The sequence below is a fragment of the Oryza sativa genome, chromosome 3, assembly GCF_034140825.1.
Source record: "Oryza sativa Japonica Group chromosome 3, ASM3414082v1".
NCBI lineage: Eukaryota > Viridiplantae > Streptophyta > Magnoliopsida > Poales > Poaceae > Oryza > Oryza sativa.
In genome coordinates this window covers 12,600,438-12,626,683 of record NC_089037.1, presented here as the reverse complement: position 1 = coordinate 12,626,683, position 26,246 = coordinate 12,600,438, and the positions used below count along the sequence as shown (strand labels likewise).

At 40.0% G+C, this 26,246-nt stretch overlaps 2 protein-coding genes, 1 long non-coding RNA gene and 1 other non-coding gene across 4 annotated transcripts; 2 read left to right on the top strand and 2 right to left on the bottom strand.

Moving 5' to 3' along the window:
• Positions 1-762: 762 nt before the first annotated feature.
• On the bottom strand, positions 763-3,593 carry LOC4332777 (uncharacterized). Its single transcript, XR_001544033.3, has 2 exons — positions 3,227-3,593; positions 763-2,752 (listed from the first exon to the last, which is right to left on the bottom strand). It is a non-coding gene; the product is annotated as an uncharacterized lncRNA (long non-coding RNA).
• A 2,803-nt stretch (positions 3,594-6,396) lies between these two features.
• TRNAG-CCC (transfer RNA glycine (anticodon CCC)) lies at positions 6,397-6,467 on the bottom strand. The gene has a single exon. It is a non-coding gene; the product is annotated as a tRNA-Gly (tRNA).
• Positions 6,468-11,800: 5,333 nt separating this feature from the next.
• On the top strand, positions 11,801-14,715 carry LOC4332775 (alanine--glyoxylate aminotransferase 2 homolog 3, mitochondrial). Its single transcript, XM_015773181.3, has 8 exons — positions 11,801-12,483; positions 12,674-12,904; positions 13,001-13,171; positions 13,251-13,574; positions 13,654-13,879; positions 13,965-14,078; positions 14,172-14,258; positions 14,395-14,715. The coding sequence occupies exons 1-8, from the start codon at positions 12,283-12,285 to the stop codon at positions 14,436-14,438; spliced, it is 1,398 nt and encodes a 465-aa protein (XP_015628667.1). The 5' UTR covers positions 11,801-12,282; the 3' UTR covers positions 14,439-14,715.
• A 4,643-nt stretch (positions 14,716-19,358) lies between these two features.
• On the top strand, positions 19,359-25,542 carry LOC4332774 (fumarate hydratase 1, mitochondrial). The gene is made up of 17 exons (XM_015777653.3): positions 19,359-19,656; positions 19,799-19,916; positions 20,349-20,498; positions 20,746-20,856; positions 20,942-21,025; positions 21,780-21,878; positions 21,983-22,033; positions 22,116-22,165; positions 22,765-22,846; positions 23,164-23,258; positions 23,350-23,416; positions 23,503-23,553; positions 24,101-24,196; positions 24,397-24,495; positions 24,589-24,618; positions 24,714-24,779; positions 25,124-25,542. The coding sequence occupies exons 1-17, from the start codon at positions 19,484-19,486 to the stop codon at positions 25,208-25,210; spliced, it is 1,509 nt and encodes a 502-aa protein (XP_015633139.1). The 5' UTR covers positions 19,359-19,483; the 3' UTR covers positions 25,211-25,542.
• Positions 25,543-26,246: the final 704 nt, after the last annotated feature.

The following is a 26,246-nucleotide window of genomic DNA, read 5'->3' as shown; positions in this document are numbered from 1 at the left end:
TAATATACCCGTGCTAAACGCTACGGTACAATATCATTGTCTTTAATAACTTTTAAATTTCATTTTAGAAATTTTCTATGATCTATGCATCGTATCGATTCACCTTTCTATGTTTTCCCCTCCATGTCCATTCACCTTTCAATTTTTTTTTCTTCCTAATATTTTTCTCTCTATCTGTTCAGCTTCCATTTTTTCCCCGGTATATTTAGGTTGTGTTCCCTAAAAGAAACCACTCCCTCCACTCGTAAAATGGAACGATGAATTAACACGTGATTAATTAAGTATTAGCTAAAAATACTTTTAAAAGGATTAATATGGTTTTTTTAAAGCAACTTCTGTATATAATTGTTTTTATGAAAAATAACACGCTTAATGATTAGGGAAGCATGCGTACGGGAAACGAGGCAGTGGAGGTTGGAAACCTCAATAAACAAACGCAGCCTTATTGATATTTGACCTCAAATAAAATTTATAAATAAAACACAATACAGTACTACCTCAGAAAGAAAATAATAACATCGATTTTCATTATTCATACGTGCCATCATCTCTCACAAGTACAATACATAGATCAGATCAGAAAACAGGTACTGCATAGATCTCAGCACCTTCAGTTTGTTCTCAGCACATCATCCAGCATGTTTTACTGAAGGCCAACATTTTTTAAAAGCACTGAAAAGCATAATCATGTATTAATCCCTTGAGACTTCTCTTCATACCATCAAGTTTTGGCAATAAAGTTGTGTAGATTAACCGAGGAGATAAAGTAATTAACCATGCATTTATGCATAAGTGTGATTTAGCTTGCACAGAAACATGTATCTTCCATGCCACAGTACCTATCTTTAGAGGTAGGAATGAAATGAAAAATTGAACACCAGTTAGCCCCTAATGTAAATCAGTAAGATATAGTCCAAACGTAGACACCAAACGCGGCGAGTTACGGAATATAGAACCTGCAATACAAGAAAAGATGATATCAAAATACAGCTATATTTCTTTTTCTTGAAAAATAATGTTCTGTAAAGGTCAAAGCAATCCAACACAATCATGGTACCCCCTATAGTTACAGGCCCTTCCCGTCAATATCATATATATGCAAGCCATCGAGATGACATTGCAAAAAGTTATTGGAAATGCCATACATAATAAGATGTTGGAGGAGAAAAGCTCATATATGAAACCAAACAAGGACAGGCCGATGACCATATAAAAAACAATACATTTCGAGCCGCATCTTATATTTTTATACAAAGAAAAGAGGAAGGAAGATTTAAAAAAATAAGGGCCAAAAAATAACCCCACATATACGGTGCTTGAAGCACCATTCAAGATAAAAATTGGATCTATCACTATGCTGGAGGTAAATATATAATAAACATGGTGTGCATAAGAGTAGCAGTCCCGTATAAGAGTAGTTGAAAATCATATGGCCGCTGTATCTCTTCTCACGCACAAAAAGGATCCAAAATATCTTGTTAATAAAAAACACCACTCATGCAAGATACAAGGTTGCAATAAAAAACCTAAACTCAATTTATTCATCCATGGTAGTGCAGACATATTATGATTATAGAGCAATATATCAGAATTATCTGTTGTTTCGCATGAGTATATTTCAGGAAAGTAAGGCAAAAACAGACAAACAACAGGCACACTACTTACTCCGTTGATATAAGAAATTTCAGCATCGTTATCACTATAATATGAAATTTTAGTTATCCTGAGCAGGAATATTTCTGTTATCATCTAATTAAATTTTGCATCCAAAATGGTTGAACTGTAATGCCATTATTTTGACTCACAAGCAATGAGAAGATATTTTCAGACAGCTAGGTCAAAGTTCTCATTCCACCAAAAAATACAGAAGAAAATCCACCAACTTTCTTTAAATAGTTGTGAAATAAACAAAAACAATCATGTACTGGTACGACATGTTTCCCTTTTACAGAGTTCCAGGAAGTGCATCGAACTATCTAAGTACACCAGCAAGACAATGCGGCTATTTTGATCATTTTGCCTGAAGAAATGAAGTTTTATACTCCACTAAACAAATCTAAAACTCATGAATTAGAACCTGATGGGCTGCAGACGAGATCGAGCTGCAAACTTCTAGAGCCCCTGCTGGAATTAAACTGCTCTCAAGAAAGAAAAGAAAAGACAAACCTTTGTTCCCCTTCTGTAGTTCTCAACAACAATGTTGATAATCAATCACCAGATAAACAAAAATAATGGAGTACAGTGTAACAGTGAAAATACTGTAAATATATACATGTTGAATTATCTGATCCCATACTTCCCCTTTTGACATACATGTGGCCAATGTAAAATAATAATCAGCAAGAATAGATTCATTCTTATTTTCAACTCTCTCTTTCAGTCACTTTCGAACAAATTCTCTGTGATTTCTGAGGGAAGGAATGTTTCCTACTTGACATTTTCAGAAAAACGTATTGAAGTACAACATACTGAAACATAAATTGTCTAGAACAGCATCATTTAGTACTTGTAGTTATAAACTGAAACATGTAACTGGTAAACATAAATTCGCTGCGAGGGAGACTTTCCTGGATGGTCGTCAGTGACAGGCGGAGGTCGAGGACGGAGATGCAGTGTGGTCGTGGATGACAACATGGGCAGCGCAGGTGAAATAGACGTTCTACGGTATCAACGGCGCCGCAAGATCGGCGAGGTGGAAATTGATGTCCCTGCCTTATCCAATTTAGCTTGTTGTCCCAGACAACTAAGCATTCTGTATACCAAGCCAAAAAAAAAAAAGATAGTAGCATGCAGATTAGTTCGTAGCCTTTTAAATTCATTCATGCACAGAAAGCATCAAATACCCCTCACAATCTAATTTCAGCCGACAATATATCTGATAATGCAACTACAATTTGAAAATTTCTACCTTGTGCACAGATAGAGTACAAAACCACACATTGAGGACAAAATTGTTTGATGAACTGAATGTAAGACTGTTTATACTGCATTTAATCGAGCACCTCCCGGACATGGAAATTTGAAACCACACATTCAGTGAAACACAGAGAAAGAAAATGATTGAATGCTGCAACGATGAATCCTAGGCACGCAGCGGCGGACCCCGTCGCGCTGTAAATGAAAGATCGGTGGCGGGGTGACTGATTGGGTGAGAGGAGACTTACATATTAGGGATGGGGGAGAGAGAGAGAAGGGAGAGGGGGATGGGGGACGAGGGGCTCTGTACCTTCCAACGACAAAGGGACCGCGTGAGTGCGATTCGGAGAGACGGCGGGTGGTGCTTGAGGCGGCCGCGCGTTGCCGGAGGAGATCAGCAAGGCGGAGGGACGGCGGCGCGACTGCACGCCTCGGCCGGAGAAGAAGGTGCGCACGGCTCACTGGCGGCGGTGGGTTGAGGGATCGGGTGGCGGCGGTGGGCTGAGGGATCGGGAGGAATCGGCAGCGACGGCTTATCGCGAGCGGCGGCGGCGGTGAGGTGCGGTCCTGGGAGGGCGAGAGGGGGAGGGATGCGCGAGATCGTGGGCGGAGGCGCCGCCGTCGGAGAAAATTTCGGGCGGACCGCGGACGGAGAGAGGACGCGGGTCTGGGAGCGCGAGAGAGAGGTGGGTCGGGGGTGGATTTGGCAACCGTACGTGAGGAGGGCGGTGGAGTCCATCAGATCCGTTGGTTCAAGCGCGGATGATACAAGTCGTTGGATTTGATGAATGAAGTATGAAGAATGTAGAACTGTGTTGGTGAATTATAGGGTAGAAGATGACATACACGAAACGAGGTATATCCCTTCAAGGAATGAAACACTTTCCCAATAGTATGCAACAAAAGAGTCAATCAAACCGCAGCGTAGAGTAACGTAATGCAATAGTATGCGTGTGCCCGCATCTGCTCCGTAGCGAGCCGGCCTATCGATCGCGCCATCGCCCGCCTCAGAATCATTTCCCATGTGATTGATATACAATTTAACTAGGGCTGTAAAAAAAAGGTTTGGGGGCTCAGCTCATAAGCTGCTCGATCTGACTCACTCTATGCTTGATACGAGCTCAGCTCGAGCTCCAGATGAGCTGAGCTCGAGCCTATATATATCAAAACTTGCTAGCTTTGTCGAGCCGAGCTCTTGACCTCCTGTCAAGCCTAACATGTATATTTTATTTATTATTTATCAAATCATATTTACATGTTCTTTAGTGACATATTTTGAATAATAATTTATTACATGCTATGTTTTCAATGAATATGAAATTAGCATCACATGAAAGTACTTCAAAACATAAATCTAGTGATATAACGTGCATAATACCTTTTTTAGATAATACACATGCACAATATTTAGCATAGATATTAATATGATCACTAGTAAAAATTATCGAGTTCGATTTAAGAAAATGAGGCGTCTATAATTTAGGAACGAGAGAGTACCATTTATATGTATCCATGCAATGAAATAGTTTATATTGGTATCATGTATTTATCTTTTTGTACTTATTCATTAATATGATTGAATTAAATGAGTTATTTTTTTTATTGAGAATCATCCTCAAAATATAAGTGCACCACTTATTATGAGCTAATTAGGCTTGATGATATTCAAGCTTGAACTGAGTCTGCTTGGAAGCTCGGATTTTTCACGGACTCTCGATTCGTTGATAATCCTACAGATAACGAGAGGATGTTAATTTCAAGAGTTTAGAATATATATCGTCGCGTCCCCGGCCCGCGCGACGATCGGCGCCCGCGCCTGCATGGCTGCGTTCAACGCGCGCGCGTCCCGACCCGATCACATGCATGCAAGCTCCGACGCGCGCGAGGGGCCTCGCGTCGCCGGCCGGAGGAGGCGCTGGCGCGATGCAATGCTGCCGTAGTCGTAGCGGTGTGTGCGGCGCTGCTGCGCTCGGGGGGAGAGGGAGGGGGGGGGGGGGGGGTTGATCCATTTTGGCTCTGGCTGCTGATGAGTGATGATGCATGCGCCTGCTGCTGCGCCGTACTAGCGGCGAGCGATTTGGCGTCTTCGTCGTAGGGATGATGATGATGTGTGGACTGGTATAGTACACTGCTGAGGGCTAGTACTGCCATGCAAGTTAGGTACTCCGTCGTCTAGCACTCTAGCACAGGTGTATAATCCCTCCGTAAAAAAAATAAATATATAATTAAATATAACATATTTTAGTACGACGAATTTGTATAAATATATATCTAGATTCATAATACTAGTATGTGTCATATCTAGTACTAGATTGATTTTTTATGGGACGAAAGAGAGTATATACATGAAGCTAATTAATTTCTCCGTTAGTTTAACTACCTCTTCAAAAATATTTAACATTAAGATGCACTTGATAGTGTTGTGGCAAGGCGTGTGTCATTTCAACCCGAGGTTCCGTGTTTAATCCCTAAAACACTCACAATTTCTCTCTCTCCAATTTTTGTTTCTTTTAAAAAAAATTTAACATCTACTAGTATTAGAATAAGTCGATAGCTTATTTTAAGCATAGTAAAAACGCAGGCCTTCATATAAACAAGTACTCCCTCTGTCCCATAATATAAGGGATTTTGGTGAATGTGACATATTCTAGTACAATGAATCTGGTCAGACAGTCTATCCAGATTCATTGTACTCCATCCGTCCTATAATATAAGAGATTTTGGGTGGATGTGACATATCCTAGTAAGCGATATGGCACAAAGCCCACCTATATCAAAATTACTTGCATGATAATAGAGAGAAACCACTAATAAAAACCGTTGTACATGTCCTTATAGTCAGAATGTTAAATATTTGATTAGATCTTATCCTAGTAATCAAATATTTTTTACTGGAAGTTTAAAAAACATTACATGGAAGATATGTAGCCACACGCACGTAAAATTAATTTCAAATGTTATTTATGGAGTTCAAATATTATAAGATAATATTGTGATCAAAGATGTTCACTCGTAACCAACTGAAAATCGTAAAGCTTTTGTTGCGATATGGCACAAAGCCCACCATTCGCAATTTCGGTCCATTAATATTTTGGGAGGATCAGAGCAGCTCATCAGGCCCACGCCCACCACACCGGCTCATCTGCGTGTCTTTCCTTCTCTCCTTTTCCTATGACGTGAGGCGTTCTTTTCTTCGTGTCGCATTTCGGGCTCCTTGTGCCAAGATAAAAGGAAAAGTTCAATGGGCTTTCAAATTTCATTTCAAACCTTACGAATGTGGCCGAAAAGAAAAAAGAACTAACGAAACGTACGTGAGGGCTTGCTTTTCTTCGTGTTGCATTTCAGGCTCGTTGCGAAGATAAAAGGAAAAGTGGCAACGATTTCAATGGGCTTTCAAATTTCATCTCAAACCTTACGAAATGTGGCCGAAAAGAAAAAATAACTAACAAAATGTGACGAAAAAAAGAAGTGCAAAATTGATGCGCATCCGGGGAATCGAACCCCGGTCAGTACCGTGGGAGGGTACTATGATACCACTACACCAGATGCGCTTGACGCTTGAAATTAAACGATTATTTATATATTCTTTACAATACTCACTTCAAATGACATCAACTAAAGGCACACTTCATTGAATTTTATATATTCTTCTGGGGAAACAAGCTTGATTTCATATCGGTTTAATTTCTGACTGTTGCATAGCACTGTCGACGAATTTACACATCCAAATTCCCCTAATTCCCTCTTTAAAAATAATTTGGGAAATCAACAAGCTCGCACTGATTGCCCTCTGCACAGGCCGGCGTGTTGTGTGGACATCCCCGTCAACAGTCACCCTCCTAGCTGCTAAATGAATTGCTTCCAATAATGATTTCTTTCATCATCCTGGCCTACCTAATCAGCAATCAATCCGGATCCCATCTGATGTGCTCCATCGAGGCATCGACTCACCGCGCGCAGAAAGCGAAGCGCATGACACCATCGACCTATCCCCTGTCACTCTTTCAGTACTGACGATCTCTCATCCGATTCGCCAAGCACCAACCAAGCAGTTCGGCCAGCCGAGAATGCAAATTTAACCAACACAACATTAAGCATTTGCACATCATCATCACGCACGCAGTTTATTATACTCGTATATATATATATATATATATATTATAAGTGCTCCTTTGGAACATTGAGAAGTGGAGAGAATCTATGAGGCTGAAATCCTATGAAAAATAATCCTAATCAGTTCTTTGCAACAAATGATTGTGTGGCTTCCACAAAATTCTTTAGAACTTATATGGAATGACCCGTTTCGATATAATTTTGGAGGAAAACTAGTAAGGGCGTGTTCTTTCTGTTTGATTTTGGCTTATTATTTGCACGTAAAACGAGATACATTATTAGCATATAATTAAATTGTGTACTATATATTTAAAACTTAAAAAATGGATTTATTTAATTTTGAAAGCACCTTTATATAACATATCGTTAGCAATTTGAAAAACGTACTAACGAAAAACGTGGAGTAGCTAAGCTCAATTAGCTCTTTAGAGTATGCCCTAACGGCCTGTTTGGTTGGTGGGAGTTTTTTTTTGAGGGATTGGAAGTTTAGAGGGATGAGGCTATTAGGTGTTTTGTTTAGTTGGGAGATATGGGAATTTTGGTGGGATGAGGATGGGGAATTGAGGAAGGAACTCCCTCCTTTTCAATACCTAGGTAGGGGCAGGTAATTGGGAGGGAATTACTCCTTTACTTTGTCTAATTAAATCTCAGCCATCCGATTTTATTAATGGCCTAATCTCCAACTAAACTCCCTATCAATTTCCATCACCTCTACCAAACAAGATATTAGGATTAAAATCAAATTCCCATCTTAATCTCATCATCAATTCCTTTGTGTAAACTCCCAATCTCCTTCCCTCGAGTTACCGAACAAGCCGTAAGATGCCTAGCCTCATGTTTTTTTTTTGCCACAACATTCCTTACGAATTCGGGTGGATCAAATAATTATTGTAATATCCCCGTACAAAAAATAATTCCTGTAATATACTCTCTCCGTCCTAGAGTATGAGGGATTTTGCTTATTGTTCATATTTATATTCACCTAAAATCTCTTATATTTTGGGACGAAAGTAATTAAGTTCCAACGACATGATATATCGTTCTTTTTAAAGTCATGAATTTCAAATGAGCCTTTATTTTTCTTTGTCAATCGGAGGAGACGATCGATGCTACATTGTCATATGCGCAGTTGCACAAACATCAATTCTTTTATACCTACCTGTCGCTAATCGCGTCTCGATCGCTTCGGCTAATTAAAATTAACTATGGTGTGATGGTGCTTATTGCCATGGATGGCACAAGACAATCATTGTATGTCAGCTTAGTGTTAGCTCTACTCTAGTGTTCTGAACTCTGAAGAAAGGGAGATGAGGAGACAAGGAAGCTTTTGGCTGATCTGATCATGATGCTCTGCTGCCGTTCCTTGCCGGAAAGCCACACCGCTTTATTAGGTGTTGGGTCTTGCTTAAGGCAGTATAAGACATCACTCTTAATCTAGTAGTGCTTAATTAAACTATACATGGGGATGCTATCGATGTATTGCGTCCACATTCAATGGATCAATCCACTTAATTTGGCTGTGTACAATAACTATATATGGCGTAATTTATCTTCAGTAAAGAAACCAACTACTAGCATGGCTGCATACTTACTTTAAAAACAAACATATACTTCTTCCATAGTTCCTACCACTTTGAAACAGAGCATATGTGCACAAGCACTGAAGCATGCAGTTCCCACTTTAAATTATCACTAAGTAGGTGACTTTCTAATCGATAACTTTTAGGAAGTGCTTACTGATAAGTTACATGGCACATAATTTATTTTCATGTTAAGATTCAGTGATGCTCACTCATATATATACGATGATGCAAATGGCAGACGAGTTAGCTAGATAAGGGTTGGTGTCTTAGTGATGTCCGAGCAAGCATCAGGTTGGTTTGTTTCCTTATCACACCTCATCTGGTATCAAAAGCTTTTTTTTAAAAAAAGATCTAATCAACAACTCTGCATTCTGCAATAAGATGTGTGGGCTAACCGGCTAAGTGTGGCTCCATTTGGATCCAACTAGATGTTACGGGTGCACAAACTGCTGCTACTGAACCAATAATGCTCTACTCATGAGCCAATGGCATGCAATCTGTCGTCATAATTCATAACAAGAGTTGGTACACTAATATAATATACAAACAAGAGTTGGTACACTCATGTAATATATAAAAAGCGATGTATCCAGTGAGGGTGCTGGGGGACTCAAGTTTTTCCTAACCCACTGGATCACAATTGAGAGAATGGGAGATGGGAGGAGGAAGAAGAGGAGGAGGAGGAAGAAGAGGAGGAGCCCCTCTCTGTTCATTTCATGGATCCGTCCCTGCATACGAAATATTAGAGATAAAGAGAATTACAGCGAAACATTACTTTTTATAGGTGTGTTCGATACTGCTTGCTGCTGCGACAGCTGAAAAACGGCTGCAAGCCGCAACAGCTAAACACGACCACAGCCGCAGCGCTGCAGCAGCTAGTGTTTCCGATCAGCCCCTATAAAGTTTAAGTGTATGTTCAATGCAAACCATCATAGCAACCAAGAAAATAAAATAGGGTTGAAAACCTACTTGCGAACTTAGACCGTGTATCCTATGTATTCACTATAGTGGGAGATACAACACCTATATGCTCGAGCATGCCATAGCAACAAAAATATTATAAAATAAGGTGTTGTAATTGTGCTCTCTTTTCTTTTCTTTTATTTTTTTTTACCCTTTTCTATTCGAGATTAGGAAGATGTAAGGAACTTCTCATAAGGAGCTACCACGGAGGAACAAGGGGTTGCAAGTTTGTTCGATAGCATGGAAGAACCATATATACACAAAGCACATAAACACACCATGCATCACACATGTACATACAGATGACTCCACTTACATACATGTAATTTGTGAGCAACATAATTTGAACTCACCCTTATGGTTCAGTCCTCACCCCCTCCATAGGCACACATGTTTATACCAGGGGTCAGCGAGTGATTTTTTTTAAAAAAGACTTGAAATTTGCTCCCGTGGAAAATCGAAACTAGGACCTGGAGGTGCTACTTGAGCACTATAACCACTAGGCTACAGGCAGGGCCTACATATCTCTCTATTTTTTGTGTGCATTTTTATTCAATCTGTTGTATAATGTGTGTTTTATAAGTTGAATGTGTATATTTGGTCTTCACTTGTCTAGATTCAATCTTGCGTATAAATTAATTTATAGAACATCAATATCAATATCATTGTCACATAACAAATTCATTACATCTGATTAGACCAAGACATTTTCCTATGATATGTTATCATTTTTCATTACATCTCACAGAACAGTTTCATTATATCAATATCATATTGTTTGTTCCCTAATCACCATCATATATACCATATTGGCTTGATTGATATCCATCAAGTTGTTTAAGGAGTTGTTACTTGCCTTTGAGATTGTTTCATTACTAGACAACAGAGCGCGTCCTCGTCCTTGTCCTTAACAAGAGTGCATGTACACAACTACACGCTAAGAAGTACTACCTCCGTCCCAAAATAAATACAGTTATAAAAATTCGTGTTCAACGTTTGACTGTCCGTCTTATTTGAAAATTTTATAATTTTTTTTAAAAAATTAGTCACACATAAAGTACTATTCATATTTTATCATCTAATAGCAATAAAAATAGTAATCATATTTTTTTTTCAAATAAAACGAACGGTTAAACGTTGGAGATGAATAGTACAAAACTATATTTATTTTGTGACGGAGGAAGTAAGAACAAAAGGACTCAACCAATATACAAGTCTACTCTCATGAGCTGTCTAGTTAACTTGTTTTAAATAATCAAATAATACATCCAAGTGAAAAGATCTATTATGTGCAAATATAGAAAAAAATATCCCTTCTTATATTAGAGTACGTACAAGTTGTTACTGTTGAATACAAGTCTTTTGTGGACATAGGGGTGGGCATTCAGTCTGACCAAAAAATTTGGTATCAGTCTTCGGTTCGGTCTTTGAAAAGTGAAGACCGAATTTCAACGCAAAAATGCTAGGACCGACAAATTCGGTCTCGGTCCTGATCGGAATTCAACAACATTTTCATATATGAAAAAAATAATAGAAATTTTCAACACAAAAATCAAAAAAAAATTCATAAGCACTACGAGGTATATGCTTTTTTTAAGTGTTTAATTATAAAGGACCGTAAAAGTATAACCTTACGACGCTTTTTGGGTAATTGGTCTGGCTAGACCCTTAAGTGTTGTACTATCTCATCAATGAAATATCGATATGGGACAACTGAACAAGCTAACAATACTTATACACTGTTCACAACACTTATCAAAACAGTCCGAGTTATCAACCAAACCTCACGGTTGCATCACCCAGGATGTGTACATCTGGGTTTGGATATGAGGGAAAATATGTAGTGTAAAACATATATATGTATATAAAGTGAAAACTTAGAAACTACCGTTTGATCAAAAATGGACGTCCGAAATTCGTCCGCGTCACCATAAGTAAAAATTTTACTCCCAGTTCACTCATGAGTAAAAATTTTACTGAAGTGACGTGAACGAATCTCAGATTTTTAATTTTCGATCCAATGGTAATTTTCAGGTTTCTATTTCCACCACATATTTTAGTTTTAATCCATCTTTTTTTTTTAAAAAAAAAGGCACTCACCCATTTACTTGCCAATGTGTGGGGGCCGGGTTAGGTATATTGGGCTAGTCTGGTGTACCTTTTCTTTCCATTTACCCCTTTACTTGCCATAGCACGTCTAGGTTCAATGAACCTGTGATGGTCTCACCCGGTTCACAGGTTAAACTTAGGCCCTCAACCCCAAACACTAACTAATCGCAAAGGTAACCCATGAAAGGAAGCAGGTCCAGATTCATGGGAGAGCAGCGCTGTGTGTGCTGCTGCCTGCCTAATTATGATTTATTCCCACACACCCTGTACGTAGATGATGCAAAAATTTACGGGATTTGAGCGGGATATGATACACTCGTCGCAACGTTCGAATTCTCCGTTGATAGTGTCAATCACCGGCCGGCGAAATCTCTTTGCCGGTTGCATGCACCCCTCGCCTTACATATAAACCCACACACCTGCGTCCCTGATCACACCCACACACCCACACACCTGAGTACCTGACCTGTTAATTTCTCCTCTTCCTCCGGCGTCGTCGTCGAGGAGATCGTTCGATCGACTGATCAGCGATTAGGCGTGAGATAGAGGAGGAGGAACGGATTGTGGTTTTCTTGAATTGTTAGGTTGGGTTGTGGTTATGATGATGCAGGGGGGTAGGATTGCGAGGAGAGGGTTGTCGAGGCTCGCAGCGGCGGTGGAGACGGCCGCCGTCGCGCCGCCGAGAATGGCGGACTTCAACCACGTCCCGCTCCCCTACGACGGCCCGTCCGCCGCCGAGATCGCACGGAAGCGCGCCGAGTTCCTCAGCCCGTCCCTCTTCCACTTTTATTCCAAACCAGTATGTGCATTTCTAATTTGTTGCTGAAATTAATTTTTCGTGCTCTTTTGAAATTTCCCTGAATTTTGGTATAGTATTCTTGGCAATCAAACTATTCCGTAATTTGTGGGATTCAGTTACGATGGGGCTCGCTGCAGTGTGTTCATTAACGATAAATCGCCGTGGTTTTTTTTGTTTTTGTTTCGTGCAGCTGAACATCGTGGAGGGTAAGATGCAGTACCTGTTCGACGAGCGCGGGCGGCGCTACCTGGACGCGTTCGCCGGCATCGCCACCGTGTGCTGCGGCCACTGCCACCCGGACGTCGTCGGCGCGATCGCCGCGCAGGCCGGCCGCCTGCAGCACTCCACCGTGCTCTACCTCAACCACGCCATCGCCGACTTCGCCGAGGCGCTCGCCTCCAAGATGCCCGGCGACCTCAAGGTATACTGTCGCGGCCGGCATTTGCCAGTTGCCGATTCTTGTGACGCTTGCTCTGACCGGATCGATGGCGCGCGCGCGCGCGAGCGTTGCGTGTAGGTTGTGTTCTTCACCAACTCCGGCACGGAGGCGAACGAGCTCGCCATCATGATGGCGCGGCTGTACACCGGCTCCCACGACATCATATCGCTCCGGAACTCCTACCACGGCAACGCCGCTGGCACCATGGGCGCCACCGCGCAGAAGAACTGGAAGTTCAGCGTCGTCCAGGTCAGTACATACAAAATGCCATCACCGATCGATGAAAACACTCTCGATTCTGATCACCTGTTCGTCCGTGTGCTTGAAGAGCGGCGTGCACCACGCCGTGAACCCGGACCCGTACAGGGGCGCGTTCGGCTCCGACGCCGAAAAGTACGCGCGCGACGTGCAGGAGATCATCGAGTTCGGCACCACCGGGCAGGTCGCCGGCTTCATATCGGAGGCGATACAGGGCGTCGGTGGGATCGTGGAGCTGTCGCCGGGGTACCTGCCGCTGGCGTACGAGGCGGTCCGGAGCGCCGGCGGGCTGTGCATCGCCGACGAGGTCCAGGCCGGCTTCGCGCGCGTCGGCAGCCACTTCTGGGGGTTCGAGACCCACGGCGTCGTCCCCGACATAGTCACCATGGCCAAGGTATAATCCGTTCCGCTTCGCTCGCCACCATGCATGATGACTCGATCGAACATCAAGCCTGACGGTGCATGGCGTGCAGGGCATCGGCAACGGCATCCCGCTGGGCGCGGTGGTGACGACGCCGGAGATCGCGCAGGTGCTGACAAGGCGGTGCTACTTCAACACGTTCGGTGGCAACCCGCTGTGCACCGCCGGCGGGCTCGCCGTGCTCCGGGTGCTCGAGAAGGAGGGCCTCCAGGCGAACGCCCACGCCGTCGGCTCCTACCTCAAGGACCGCCTCCGCGCTCTCCAGGACAAGCACGAAAGTAAGTAGTTGCCGGCCGCCATGGCCACGACAGCATGGCTGCTTGTGGTTGATTCATTCTTGCCGTCTCCCATGGATGAATGCAGTTATCGGCGACGTGAGGGGGACGGGTTTCATGCTCGGCGTCGAGCTGGTGACGGACAGGCAGCTCAAGACGCCGGCGAAAGACGAGATTTGCCGCGCCATGGAGCACATGAAAGGTAAGCTTTTCATGGACACATTTTCTTGTGGTTTCTGATCGAGTTGTGGCTTGATGAGATTGATCGCCATGGATTTTGCACGCGTACATGCAGAGATGGGCGTCTTGGTCGGCAAAGGCGGCTTCTACGGGAACGTCTTCAGGATCACTCCCCCTCTGTGCTTCACCAAGGAGGATGCCGGTAGGCCGTTACACTCCATCAAGATCAAATATTTCGATCAAGTTCATATTCTATCACTGTCGTATACCAGGTACCAGCTCACCGGTTATACTAACACAATCATTGGTTTTGTTTTTTTTTTTTCTGTTTGGTGCAGATTTCTTCGTCGCCGTGATGGACTCTGCACTGTCCAAGCTCTGAAACCTGCTCTGCACGGATGCTAGAAGAGTAGAAGGCCATCAAAGATGTTTCACAATCTTCATCAGAGATGCATGGTTTCATGAACAGTTCAGGAAAATTGTTCACTCCTTGATGCTTCGATGCATTTCTTATTTGTCAGAAACTTGTAGAGAGAATCTTGGAAATCTCAATCAGTCTTGGTTGAGTCTTGTATATATAGATATAATAAATATACGTGTGGTATCCTATATTTAAGTATACCGATACCAATTAATTTACGGTTCAAAACTTGCACGCATTTTGTGTTTGTCAACTTGAAATGTTTCTTGGTAGGGCTCGGAGATTGATTTTTTTTCCCTTCGAGGAGATGTTCCATTGTTTATATCATTCAAAGGGTTATACAATTTTTTCAACAATATATATTAACACACGATATATATCACTTTACAAATATGTAAGATCAAATTCTACCTCTATAAGTTAATAAAAGGAAATCAATTTAGTCTAATTAGTAAAGTGATTTTTGGGTTAATTCAATCCATGCCATTATAAATTTTACTTTTTTAAAATATATCATTAATATTTGTTAAATTAGAATGAAGCCTATTGAAGTTGAAGATATATCCTGTACATCCCTTGGCTGCATTTTCTATTTTTCTTGGACCAAATAGCCCCTTGTCTTCTACCTCCATCCTCTGCTCTCCACTCTTCCTTCAACGGTGGAGCGCTGCTACGCTTCTGGTGGCAACACGGGACAACGGTGAAGGTCGAGCGGGGCAGTGTGGTTGGCAGCGACGCTTCTAGCGGCAATAGAGCTCAAGCAGGGTGAAACGACCGAAGTGAAAAGGATGACAGGAGAGAGATGATGGGATCAGGATCCAGTGCAGTTGCTAAGATAACTGCAACATAACTACATAAGCATCATTGCATCACATTAGCACCATTTCACTGTTGCAAAAAATATTATTTATATATCTTATGCAATGAATATGAAAGGTAGCTCGCTCGGACATCTTGTTTAATGTTGTTTGAATTTTTACTGCGAATGTTTATATGTGGATGATATTTTTAAATATTCTTTGACTCTATTTTAAATATGTTTTCGTTAATAACTGGTTTGGGTATATCACTTGAAACCGTATACATTGAATTTATGAGAAAAAATATGTCATAATAATAATAGAGTTTGTTCATATATATGTTTGTACTTCATGCGATTCTTTTTTGGCATATTTACCATATCTTATTTTTGGAGTTTCTAAATTTTAAGTGATATTTTTTTTCTTGTATGCTATAGATGACTTTCTAGATTTTTATGATATATTAATGAAAAAATATATTTTGTTAAAAATATAGCTAATAGGTATACTATATCTAAATAAATATAGACTTATATTACTTATACACCCTCAGTGGCATAAATCCAAGGAGTCAAATTTTGTCCAAAACAACACGGAATTTACATGTAATCCGGACAAAGTGATTTTTTTTAATATGATCCTATAATCTAAGATGGATGCACACAATTTATAATAAAAAGGGAATTTATATTTTTTATTATAATAAATTCATGATAAATTTAGTAATTTATCAAGGTTATGGATAAGGCATATTTCCTATTCTTTGGGTTACAGAGTATATGAATATGGTATACCCTCAAATATGCGGGAATGCTACCTTAGTCTTAAGGAATTTGGCCAATGGGAAAGAAAACTGACTATTCGGAAGGTGTTAGAGTCCTATTCGGAGGGGATTTGGGCCTTGTGATCTAGTGTGTGCAAGATTCTTCGAGTTCTACTTGGAAGCCAAGGCAGTTTGAGGTATAAATACAAGGCTCCCTAAGGGTATAGGATTATCGAATCATAGCATTGCCATCGGTCATAGCAGAAATAATCCGGAGAACTCGAAACCAACTCGCTGATTGATCTTGTCGGGTTGTTCTCAAGAAAGGTCTAATCGGTAACTCATCGGTTCTGTTATTCTCTACTGTAATCTCTATAGTTCTCTTTATGAGGGGTCTGAACCAATATAAATCTTGTCAATGTGGTTCTCTTCATAATCCCATAATCTTGTTTTTGTAGGTTTTGGTCTGAATTTGGGTGATCTGGTTAAAAAAATTTCTGATAGCACGTATCAACAGTCACTCAAGCGGTTCGTAGTAGTGATTTATGTAGTATTACTACATATGTAGTAGTGACAATTTTCAAGCAAGACAATGTCTGAGGAGGTAAATGACCATGATGCAAAATATTGCTGAAAAAATGCTAATTGGTTTAAGATGAGGTAAATGTTTCCAACTCTCAAGTCTCTTGTTCGTGCATCATTCGATTCCGACATCCCCCTTTCTATTTGATGTAGTTGTTGTAAGTTTTTCTTTAAAACTTTCAGATATAAATATAATACAATAGTAATATTATATTTTTATTGGCATGTCATGTAATTATGCTCTGCAAGGTTGTCAGTATCCCGATTCGTATCCTAGTATCTTACGATACTACGATCCTACCAAGCCGAAACGATACCGATCCCACCTAGTATCCTAATTTTCATAGTATATCGATCCTACTATTCATTACTACATGATCCTACGAAATCTTAGGTGGTATCCCGATTCTACGATCTCTACGATACTATAAAATATTATTTAAAATAGCATGGTTTGAAAATAATATAAATAAATATGCTCAAATTTATATAAAAATCAGTTAAATATATCAAAACCAACATGTTTCTTTTGATAAATGTCTTTATTTGCATGACATATATCATTACTACATTTTTTATATAGAATGACTATATATAATTAATATAAATATTAATTAAACTTAAAAAAAGAAAATCTCATGGTATCCCGATACTATGATACGATATTACTTTAAGCAAAATGACACTACCTAGTATCCCGATCCTGACAATCTTGATGCTCTGTAAACTTACTGTAAGTAAAGTGTAGTCACAATATAACTACAAAACACACTCGCAGCCCAAAAGTGGAATAACACCTGCGTGGGCCGTTTGATTTTTTAATTCTTCATCCGTGCACAAATCTTAAAGCAAATTGGATGGCCAAGAATTCGAAAGTTTTTCTCTTTGTTTTCTGTCACAAGCAGTATGTCAAATCCGTTCTATTTTCAATAAAAGAGATTCTTTCCTTTTTTTTTCTTATTAGAAAGAAGAGTATTGCACAGTTTACTAATTAACAAATTATGGCAATGCAAAATTCTGAGAAACAGAATTCAATTGTGATATTCGTACCAACAACTGAAAGAAGGGATAAGTTCAAAAATATTTTTTTCATTCCAGGGAAAAATCAGTTCAGTTTTTGTTCTCCCAACCTAACATCTCCTCACGTCATTAAAAGAGAAACCACTGCAAAAAAAAAAAAAAGCTCTCCGGCTACCTTCACTTATTCACAAGTCGCTTTACCGGTGCCATTACGGTCTGTTGTTGCCTTGTTGGGTACCTCGTGATAGGGGCATATTCACTTATTGTTAATAGAAACTTAATTTTAATTTAATGAACTGGATGCCCCTGTTTTTCTTGCCTCGTGAGTGGAAAATTGGCCGGGCAGAGAGTGTACTATTTTCAACAGTCAGAAAAAAAAGTATCCAGTCGATTTTTTTATTTAGGTAATGAAAACAACGCATTCAATTGATACCGACCATGTTGCATCGCCGTGAAATCGACTTGTGGTCAATGTAGAAACGAACTTGTATGATTGTATGAACATCATCCTAGACTGAAAATATTTTTTTAATTAATAAAAAAAGACACCTTCGGTGTGGCCGCAGAACAATGAGCACATCACTTTCATCAAAGTTGGTTGAAAGCTTGTACTCCGATTTATACACACGCATACTCCCTCCATCATAAAAAAAAAAGACAATATAGGAGGGGTCATACTTCATCTTCCAAAAAAAAAAAGTAACCTATAAGGGGTTACAACGAATCTGGATAACCCTCCGTCCAGATTCATTGTATTAGGAGGGGTCACGTGTTATCTTTTTTTAGACAGAGGGAGCACGTATTTCAGTACGAGTTTTTTTTTAATATAGAGGGAGTACGTATTTCAGTACGATGCTCGCTCACCTTTGAGGGAAGTGTTCTGTTCAGGCGGTCAGGAGGAGTGGGGCCAGAAATCAAGACTACGGTTAAGCTAGGGTTAAATTAATGTGTTAAATGGTTTTCTAAAAATTACGTGGTGATTTAAGAAAATTAAACATAACTGTGGAGAGAAGTCTAGAGCTCAGAGTCCTCAGACACAGACAAAAATTAGACATAATTGAACATCTGTATGGCCACTCAGACAAACAAGCCGTGGGCTGTGAGCTAGACCCCGCAGCCTCTCTCCATCAACCTATAAAAACAAGAAATAAGTTCACATTAGGCCTCTCATCTTGACGAGGAGTTTAAATTTCATCATCAAATTCCAATACTATATATAAAGTGTCCATCAATTTATTGTCAGCGGCGATCTCATGCTGGCTACCGTGCGGCCACCTGTACCACTCTAATTCCCTTCACCCGTCCCCCACCGGCTACCTCTGTCCCTTCCCCACCGTTGATGGGGAATAGAGGAGAGAGAGAGAGAGAGAGGGGATGTTGGAGGAAGAAGAAATGGGCCTGATATGTGGGGCCATATAAGTTTCCACTCGACACGTCAAGTAAAACCGAGTACTATATTACTTGGACCTCAAGTACACTGGTTTTAAAGTTAAGGGACGCGTTATATGGTTCGAGAACGAAAAATTAGAACCTGGCGTCAAAATGAGGGACCTTTAATAAACTTATTTCCTAAAAAGCAAACCGATATACTGAGCTATCCGGCACAATCAAAATGGGCCGCACGCTCGTGCCGGCCTACATGAGTTGGGTGTGCAGTAAGAATGGGCCGTAAGTAGCAGTACTAAAGTCGCAACGCGTTCTCTTCCTCCCCCCTCCGTCGTCCACCAACCTGCCTGCCTTTCTCTCTCTGACTTCTCTCCCCACATTCGCCAGCCGCCGCTTCCCTCGCCGCCGTACGACACCTCCTAGTAGGAGGGAGAGAGAGAGAGGCGGCGCACGAGATGGCGATGGTCCTGCGGCGCCTCGCGGGCGCGTCCGCCGGTGGCGCCCCGTCGCCGGCGGCGGCAGCGGCCGCGGCCGCGCTGCTGCTCCGCCCGGCGCTGGCTCGCCCGATCTCCACCGGCTTCCGCGAGGAGCGCGACACCTTCGGCCCCATCCGAGTCCCCAACGACAAGTGCGTGTGGTTTCGGTTTCTCTCTCCTCCCGCATGGATTGCTAGGAGGTGTTTCGATCTGTTCGTGACGGATGCCGTGGTTGGTTTTGATTGATCTGTTGATGGGGGGTGCTTTTCGTGGTTGTATGTATGTATCCTGTAGGCTGTGGGGCGCGCAGACGCAGAGGTCGCTGCAGAACTTCGACATCGGCGGCGAGCGCGAGCGGATGCCGGTGCCCATCATCCGCGCCTTTGGGGTGCTCAAAAAGTGCGCCGCTAAGGTATTAAGCGAGACTATACCATTTTAGTGCCTGCGTGTGTGGGGGCGAGTAGATGAATTTGATGGCCTTATTTTGTTGTCCTGTGGAGCACAAGGCTGGAAAGCGATTTTTATGTGCTGTGGATAGTTTCTGTAAACAAATGCGTGATGTTAACATATGTAAACAAATGCGTGATGTGCACATATTTAATAAACAATGGAGCTCACGTTTTTTGGGGTAAAAAACCACGTTGGTTCCCTGTTACATCTCGTTGTTGCAAAATTGTTTCAGTTTTCTGCTAATATTTTACATCAGTTGACAGCTAATCGAATGTCACATTGCCATGCTTTGAATTTTAGTTTAACTAAATTTCAGATTGTGCTGTTGATGATATTGCTTAGGTGATTTATACTTGTGTTATGTATATCTCACTTGTTCATTCGGTTTTTAAAGGTGAATATGGAGTATGGCCTTGATCCAACAATCGGGAAGGCAATAATGCAGGCTGCTCAGGAGGTTGCTGAAGGACAGTTAGATGACCACTTTCCACTTGTTATCTGGCAAACTGGGAGTGGCACACAAAGCAACATGAACGCCAATGAGGTTTTTTTTTCCCATTATGCACTACTATTGTATGAATTGTCTATACTGTTTGTTACTAATAATTAAATGTGGTACCTGCCAATGTGCGTTAAAGCTTTGATGTCTGAATAGAAGGGCAAACTAAATCTCTCTGTTCTTTATTGAATTATTTTATCATGTTTAATTCTCATGTTAACATTACTGTGAGCTAAGTTTGTGTTATTATACTGTAATATCTTACCATTTCTGATCTGCTTTTGCAATTTAGGTTATTGCAAATAGGGCCGCTGAGATTCTTGGACATAAGCGTGGCGAGAAGTTTGTACACCCTAATGATCATGTGAACAGATCACAGTCCTCAAATGATACATTTCCCACTGTAAGATTTCACTATTTTTTTGGCCGTCATTTTAATGTGCATTTACCTTTGCTGATGTTATGATTTATGTTGCTGACATTTTCAGGTCATGCACATAGCAGCAGCCACAGAGATCAATTCAAGGTTTGTCCCAAGCTTGCAACAGTTGCATAAGTCACTTGATTCAAAGGTATTTTTTTTTGTCTCTTGTTTCCCAACATTAAAATCCATTCTTGTCTTGTGCCTTTTATATTTATGGGTGCGTGTTTCACCTATTGGCTTAATTCCAATTTGCAGCAATCTTCTTAAGTTACCTCTGCTATTAACTGTGCATTTGAATCTATTTCTAAGATACTCAAATCAAGTGCATCACAAGTTGATATTATATCTATTTTTTTCCTTGTGCTACATTGGATCACATTACTTGGGCACATGTCTTTGGCTGCTAGACAGACAACTGCAGCCCAATAATGCATGGATATCACATCATCCTATTTCTTATTGATTTATATTTTGTTTTTCTATCCATTTCAAGGCCTTCTATTATTAATATTTTGTCCATTCTCCATGAAGTCTCTCAATTGAACCTCATATTGTTTACGACGTATCCGTGTATGGCTGGGGCAGACTTTTGTTTTACTTGTTACCTCAAGATCTCAGCACTTAGACACAACCTACTTTAATTTGTCTTCATAATGAGCAAGAAATTGCAACATATGAATGCTTTCGTGCAAATTAATTGGTAAGATTAAACGGTTCACTTACTTATCAGTGAAGGCAATAAAATAAATCCACAGAAAATGTATGCTGGCCATTCAGCTGATTATTGTTTTCCCTTATTTTAGCACTTCTGGTTGGCAACACCAGAAGATAGATGATATGCAGTGTGTTCCTTCATATAGCATCTATGCTGTTCTAACAAAAGTTTCAACTTGGTGTAACAGTCTGTTGAATTTCAAGACATAATTAAAATTGGGCGTACACATACCCAAGATGCCACCCCATTGACCCTTGGCCAAGAGTTCAGCGGTTACGCCACACAAGTAGGAAATTTTCCAGTAATTTGTTATTATTTTATTAATTGCTATGCGTTTATGATTGACAGAAATACTTATAAGTTATAAGCTATTTTGAACTCCATGTATAGGTGAAATATGGAATTGATAGAATTGTTTGTACCTTACCACGGATGTATCAGGTACTACACTAATGTTCAATATTTGTTTTTAGAATGATATGCAAAAGTTGAATGATTTCTGATCATATTTTTTGCTGAGCAGCTTGCTCAAGGTGGAACTGCAGTTGGAACGGGCTTGAACACTAAGAAAGGGTAATCTTTAAATTTCTTCGGAGTTAATGTGTTTACAGTGTCGCAGTGATACTCTCTGCCATTTACTTTATCTTTGTCCTGGTACTTTCTGTACGCCCTCTCCCCCCTTAATAAAACAAAGGAAGACTAACAATAAAAAAAGGGAAATCCAAGAATCATTATAAAGTTGAGACCAGATTATATCCTTGGCTAGAGAGAGTTCATGTAACCCTGTTATCCAGAGTGCTGTGTCCCTAATCTAGACGAATCTTTAAATGCAAAATAGTGTTCCTTTTGTCAAATGCTACTTTAATATAGTGCAGATAAACAACTTATATTGTTCCTCTAGATATCTGGCCTAAACTCAATGAGATGGCTGATTTAAAGAATACCGTCTCAGATTTGACATGGTTCTTTCTAATTGTTTACCCATAACTACATGTTTGATTCTCGCCAAAACAATTCTATGTTCCGTGTTTAGCCAGAACTTTAGCTCCTTGCATTTGCTGAGTTCTTTGTTCATACTAATTAATCATACTTAGTTAAAACTTATACCTGCTGTTTCAGATTTGATGTCAAAATGCTGCTGCAGTTGCTAAAATTTATACCTGCTGTTTCAGATTTGATGTCAAAATTGCTGCTGCAGTAGCTGAGGAAACGGAACTACCTTTCGTGACAGCTGAGAACAAGTTCGAAGCTTTGGTTGGTGGTTATGCTCACACTCAACACTTACAATCATTAATAACAATTGGTGGTTCTGCAAATTCTTTTTCTTTTATTTTAGATGGCATAACTCTGTAATTGCAATTGCATTGTTGACCACGGGTTATGTCCACAAAACAATTTGCAATATTTACAGATAAAATTCGACCAATTGTTAGTAAATATCAGTAATACATTTTGTTGACATATTTTTACCCACAACATTATTAACTTTGGAAATGTTTTTATTGATGCTAGTTGTTGGGGTTTGTTCTTTCTAATACTAAGACAATCCTTTTCTTCTTTCAATTGAGTAGGCAGCGCATGATGCTTTTGTTGAGAGCAGTGGTGCTGTAAACACAATTTCTGCATCTCTTATGAAGATAGCAAATGACATACGCTTGTTAGGAAGGTTAGTATTCCAGTCTTTTAGCCTTTTGAGAGCACAAATATTTCTCTATTCTTCTGGGGAGATATAGTCAATATATCTAATATGATCACAGCGGCCCCCGATGTGGACTTGGTGAACTTATCCTACCTGAAAATGAGCCTGGGAGCAGCATTATGCCTGTAAGACTGTATTGCATTTGATTGTTTCAGTTTCTCAATTAGCACTGTGCTATCAAGCATTGGTTTTAACTACTTCCATCTTACAGGGAAAAGTTAACCCTACCCAGTGTGAGGCCTTGACCATGGTTTGTGCTCAGGTGTGAATGTGTGATAATACCCAATTTTACTTGACTTAATTTGTCCAATACTCTTATGCACTTATATTGTACTGTTTGTACAAACAGTTCTCTACTTTGTTCTGTCTTATTAATCTGCAACCTGTATTCCTTGTCAATATTACATTTTCATCTTGCACCTTTATTGCATTTGCTCCCTTGCTTTCCTAGTTACAGATGAGTAGCTTGCTTGGTAGGACCTTTACAACATTGTTTATACAATACCCTTTTTTCCTGCTTTATTTAAGAACTTAATTTGTATGAGGAATCTGATCATCTAAATACGGATTGGTGACATACAATTATGAGTTATATGCAAATGGATGCTACTACAGCTCCTTGATTTCCAAAAACAACTCATGCAATTGATACCTGACTCTGACATGGATTGATTTCTACTATGTCTTATTACTTCTCGTTTTCGTATGGTCCTTTCGTTGAAATATGCAATTTACTTCCACTGAAATTTGTGATTTACTTTTGTGCTGATTGGAAGATTGGAAATTCCAAATAATGGTTGTTTTTGCAGGTTATGGGTAATCATGTTGGTGTCACAGTAGGTGGTTCGAATGGACATTTTGAGTTGAATGTCTTTAAGCCAATGATTGCAGCTGGATTACTTAGAGTATGATCTCTCTATTATACATGCCTCAATATGCTAATATGTATCCTTTACAAAATTTTCTTTAAACAACTACATAAACCCTCATGCATCTGTATCCTGTTACACTGAGTTGCTAATACCTCTATACCTCTGCTTACTTTCTTTCTAATACTGTTCGTGGGCACCAGTTTGAGTGATGTTCTATACCTCTTCTTCTACAGTCACTGAGATTGCTAGGGGATGCCTCTGTGTCCTTTGAGAAAAACTGTGTCAGGGGAATTCAAGCAAACCATAAGAGAATTTCACAATTATTGCACGAGGTAAAGTATCTGTGACTGAACTGTAGGAAAAAAATGCATATACAATTTTTCAACAAATTTGCTTGATTAATTTGTGTATCCTTTTTTTTCCAGTCTTTGATGTTGGTGACATCTTTGAACCCTGTAAGTGAAATTCATCCATTTTGTAGCCTTACATTTATCTTTTCTATTACATCTGCTTTCGTGAGTGCATACTTAATTCTATTTAATAAATGCAGAAAATTGGCTATGACAATGCTGCAGCTGTTGCTAAGAAAGCACACAAAGAAGGAAGCACATTGAAGGTGATTATTCCATTTATTTTAGTTGTTTTGATTCGAAACTGATGTGCAATGGTCTGCGTTAGCCTTAAGGTGATATGTGCAAACATAATTTCATATTTTGGCTTGATTGTCAGAACCATCAATATTCTAAGGCATAAATCCATGCTATTGGGATAAGGTGCTACATATAGAGATTTAGGACAACCATCATTTCCCCCCTTGCGCTGATCTTTTTGGTCGCCATTCATATTAGTGTATCAACATAAATTGCAATATGTTGATGTTGTGCGCTTTTAATCTTTTTGTGATTTACTGTTGTGGATCATATCTCTTTTTCATCTTTTATCTCTTTTTCATCTTTCCAGGAAGCTGCTCTAGACCTCGGAGTATTGACAGAATCAGAATTCCATGAGCTTGTTGTTCCAGAGAAAATGATTGGTCCTTCTGATTGATAGCGACTAATGTATTCCTGTCCTGTGGATTTCCTAGCTCTAGCTCACCCGTAAATAAAGCAAGCCAGACATTTACATCTTCAGTTCCTTATCGTATTGAAGAGTTTGTTTTTGCACTGCAAATGGTGCCGGAGAAAACAAGATTCCATTCCTGTTACTGAAATAGTAAACAGTATATTTTGATTCATTGAAGTAGATGCTTTTTATTTCTAGGGCATGCCATCCTTTTCCCAATGGCGAATCTGCATGTAATAAGTTAATGTAGCAACCATGCCCGTGGAAATATTATCACATTTGACTTGAGAACAAATGAATGAAATATATTTGGATTATGTTTATTTTTTAAGAAAATAGATTAAACCTGCCTCTACAACCATAGTGGATGTACACAACCAAGGATTATATGTTTCTATGTCTGTCGTTTCACTTTTCTGAATATAAGCTAGTATAAAATGCAGGTGTGGTTCAATGTGTAGTAAAATGCACCTGAGGTACCAAAACTTATGCTGCCGATTAGTTACTAATCCTGCAAACAATTTAGAGTTTAGATGAGTTACAGGCATGGGCAGAAAATGACATACTGGTCTACTACTACATCGATATCACCTTGACTAATCTACGCTCACTTCTAAATGCTCCCTCCGATTCATGTTAAGACGTTATAACTTTCAAAAGTTAAACTTATTTAAGATTACGAGAAATATAGCAACCTTTTTAATACAAAACAAATAAAAACATGTTATCAACTTCTACTTTCTTATTTTTCACGTGCACACTTTTCAAACTGTTAAATATTATAATTTTTTTTAGGGACAACGCAGACACTCACAACACGCGCACGCTAACCAAAGGCACACGCTAACCTTCTAAGAGCACATTCAGAAGACTAGATATATCTATGAGCACATCCGAAAGGCTAGGCATATCTTAAGATTAATGAAGTTACCACGGACGTCTCGTTGTCGATGATTGTATTGTCTATCACTGAAAAAAAATTAGCCGTAAATGTGAATACCCGTGCTAAATTTAGAATTTT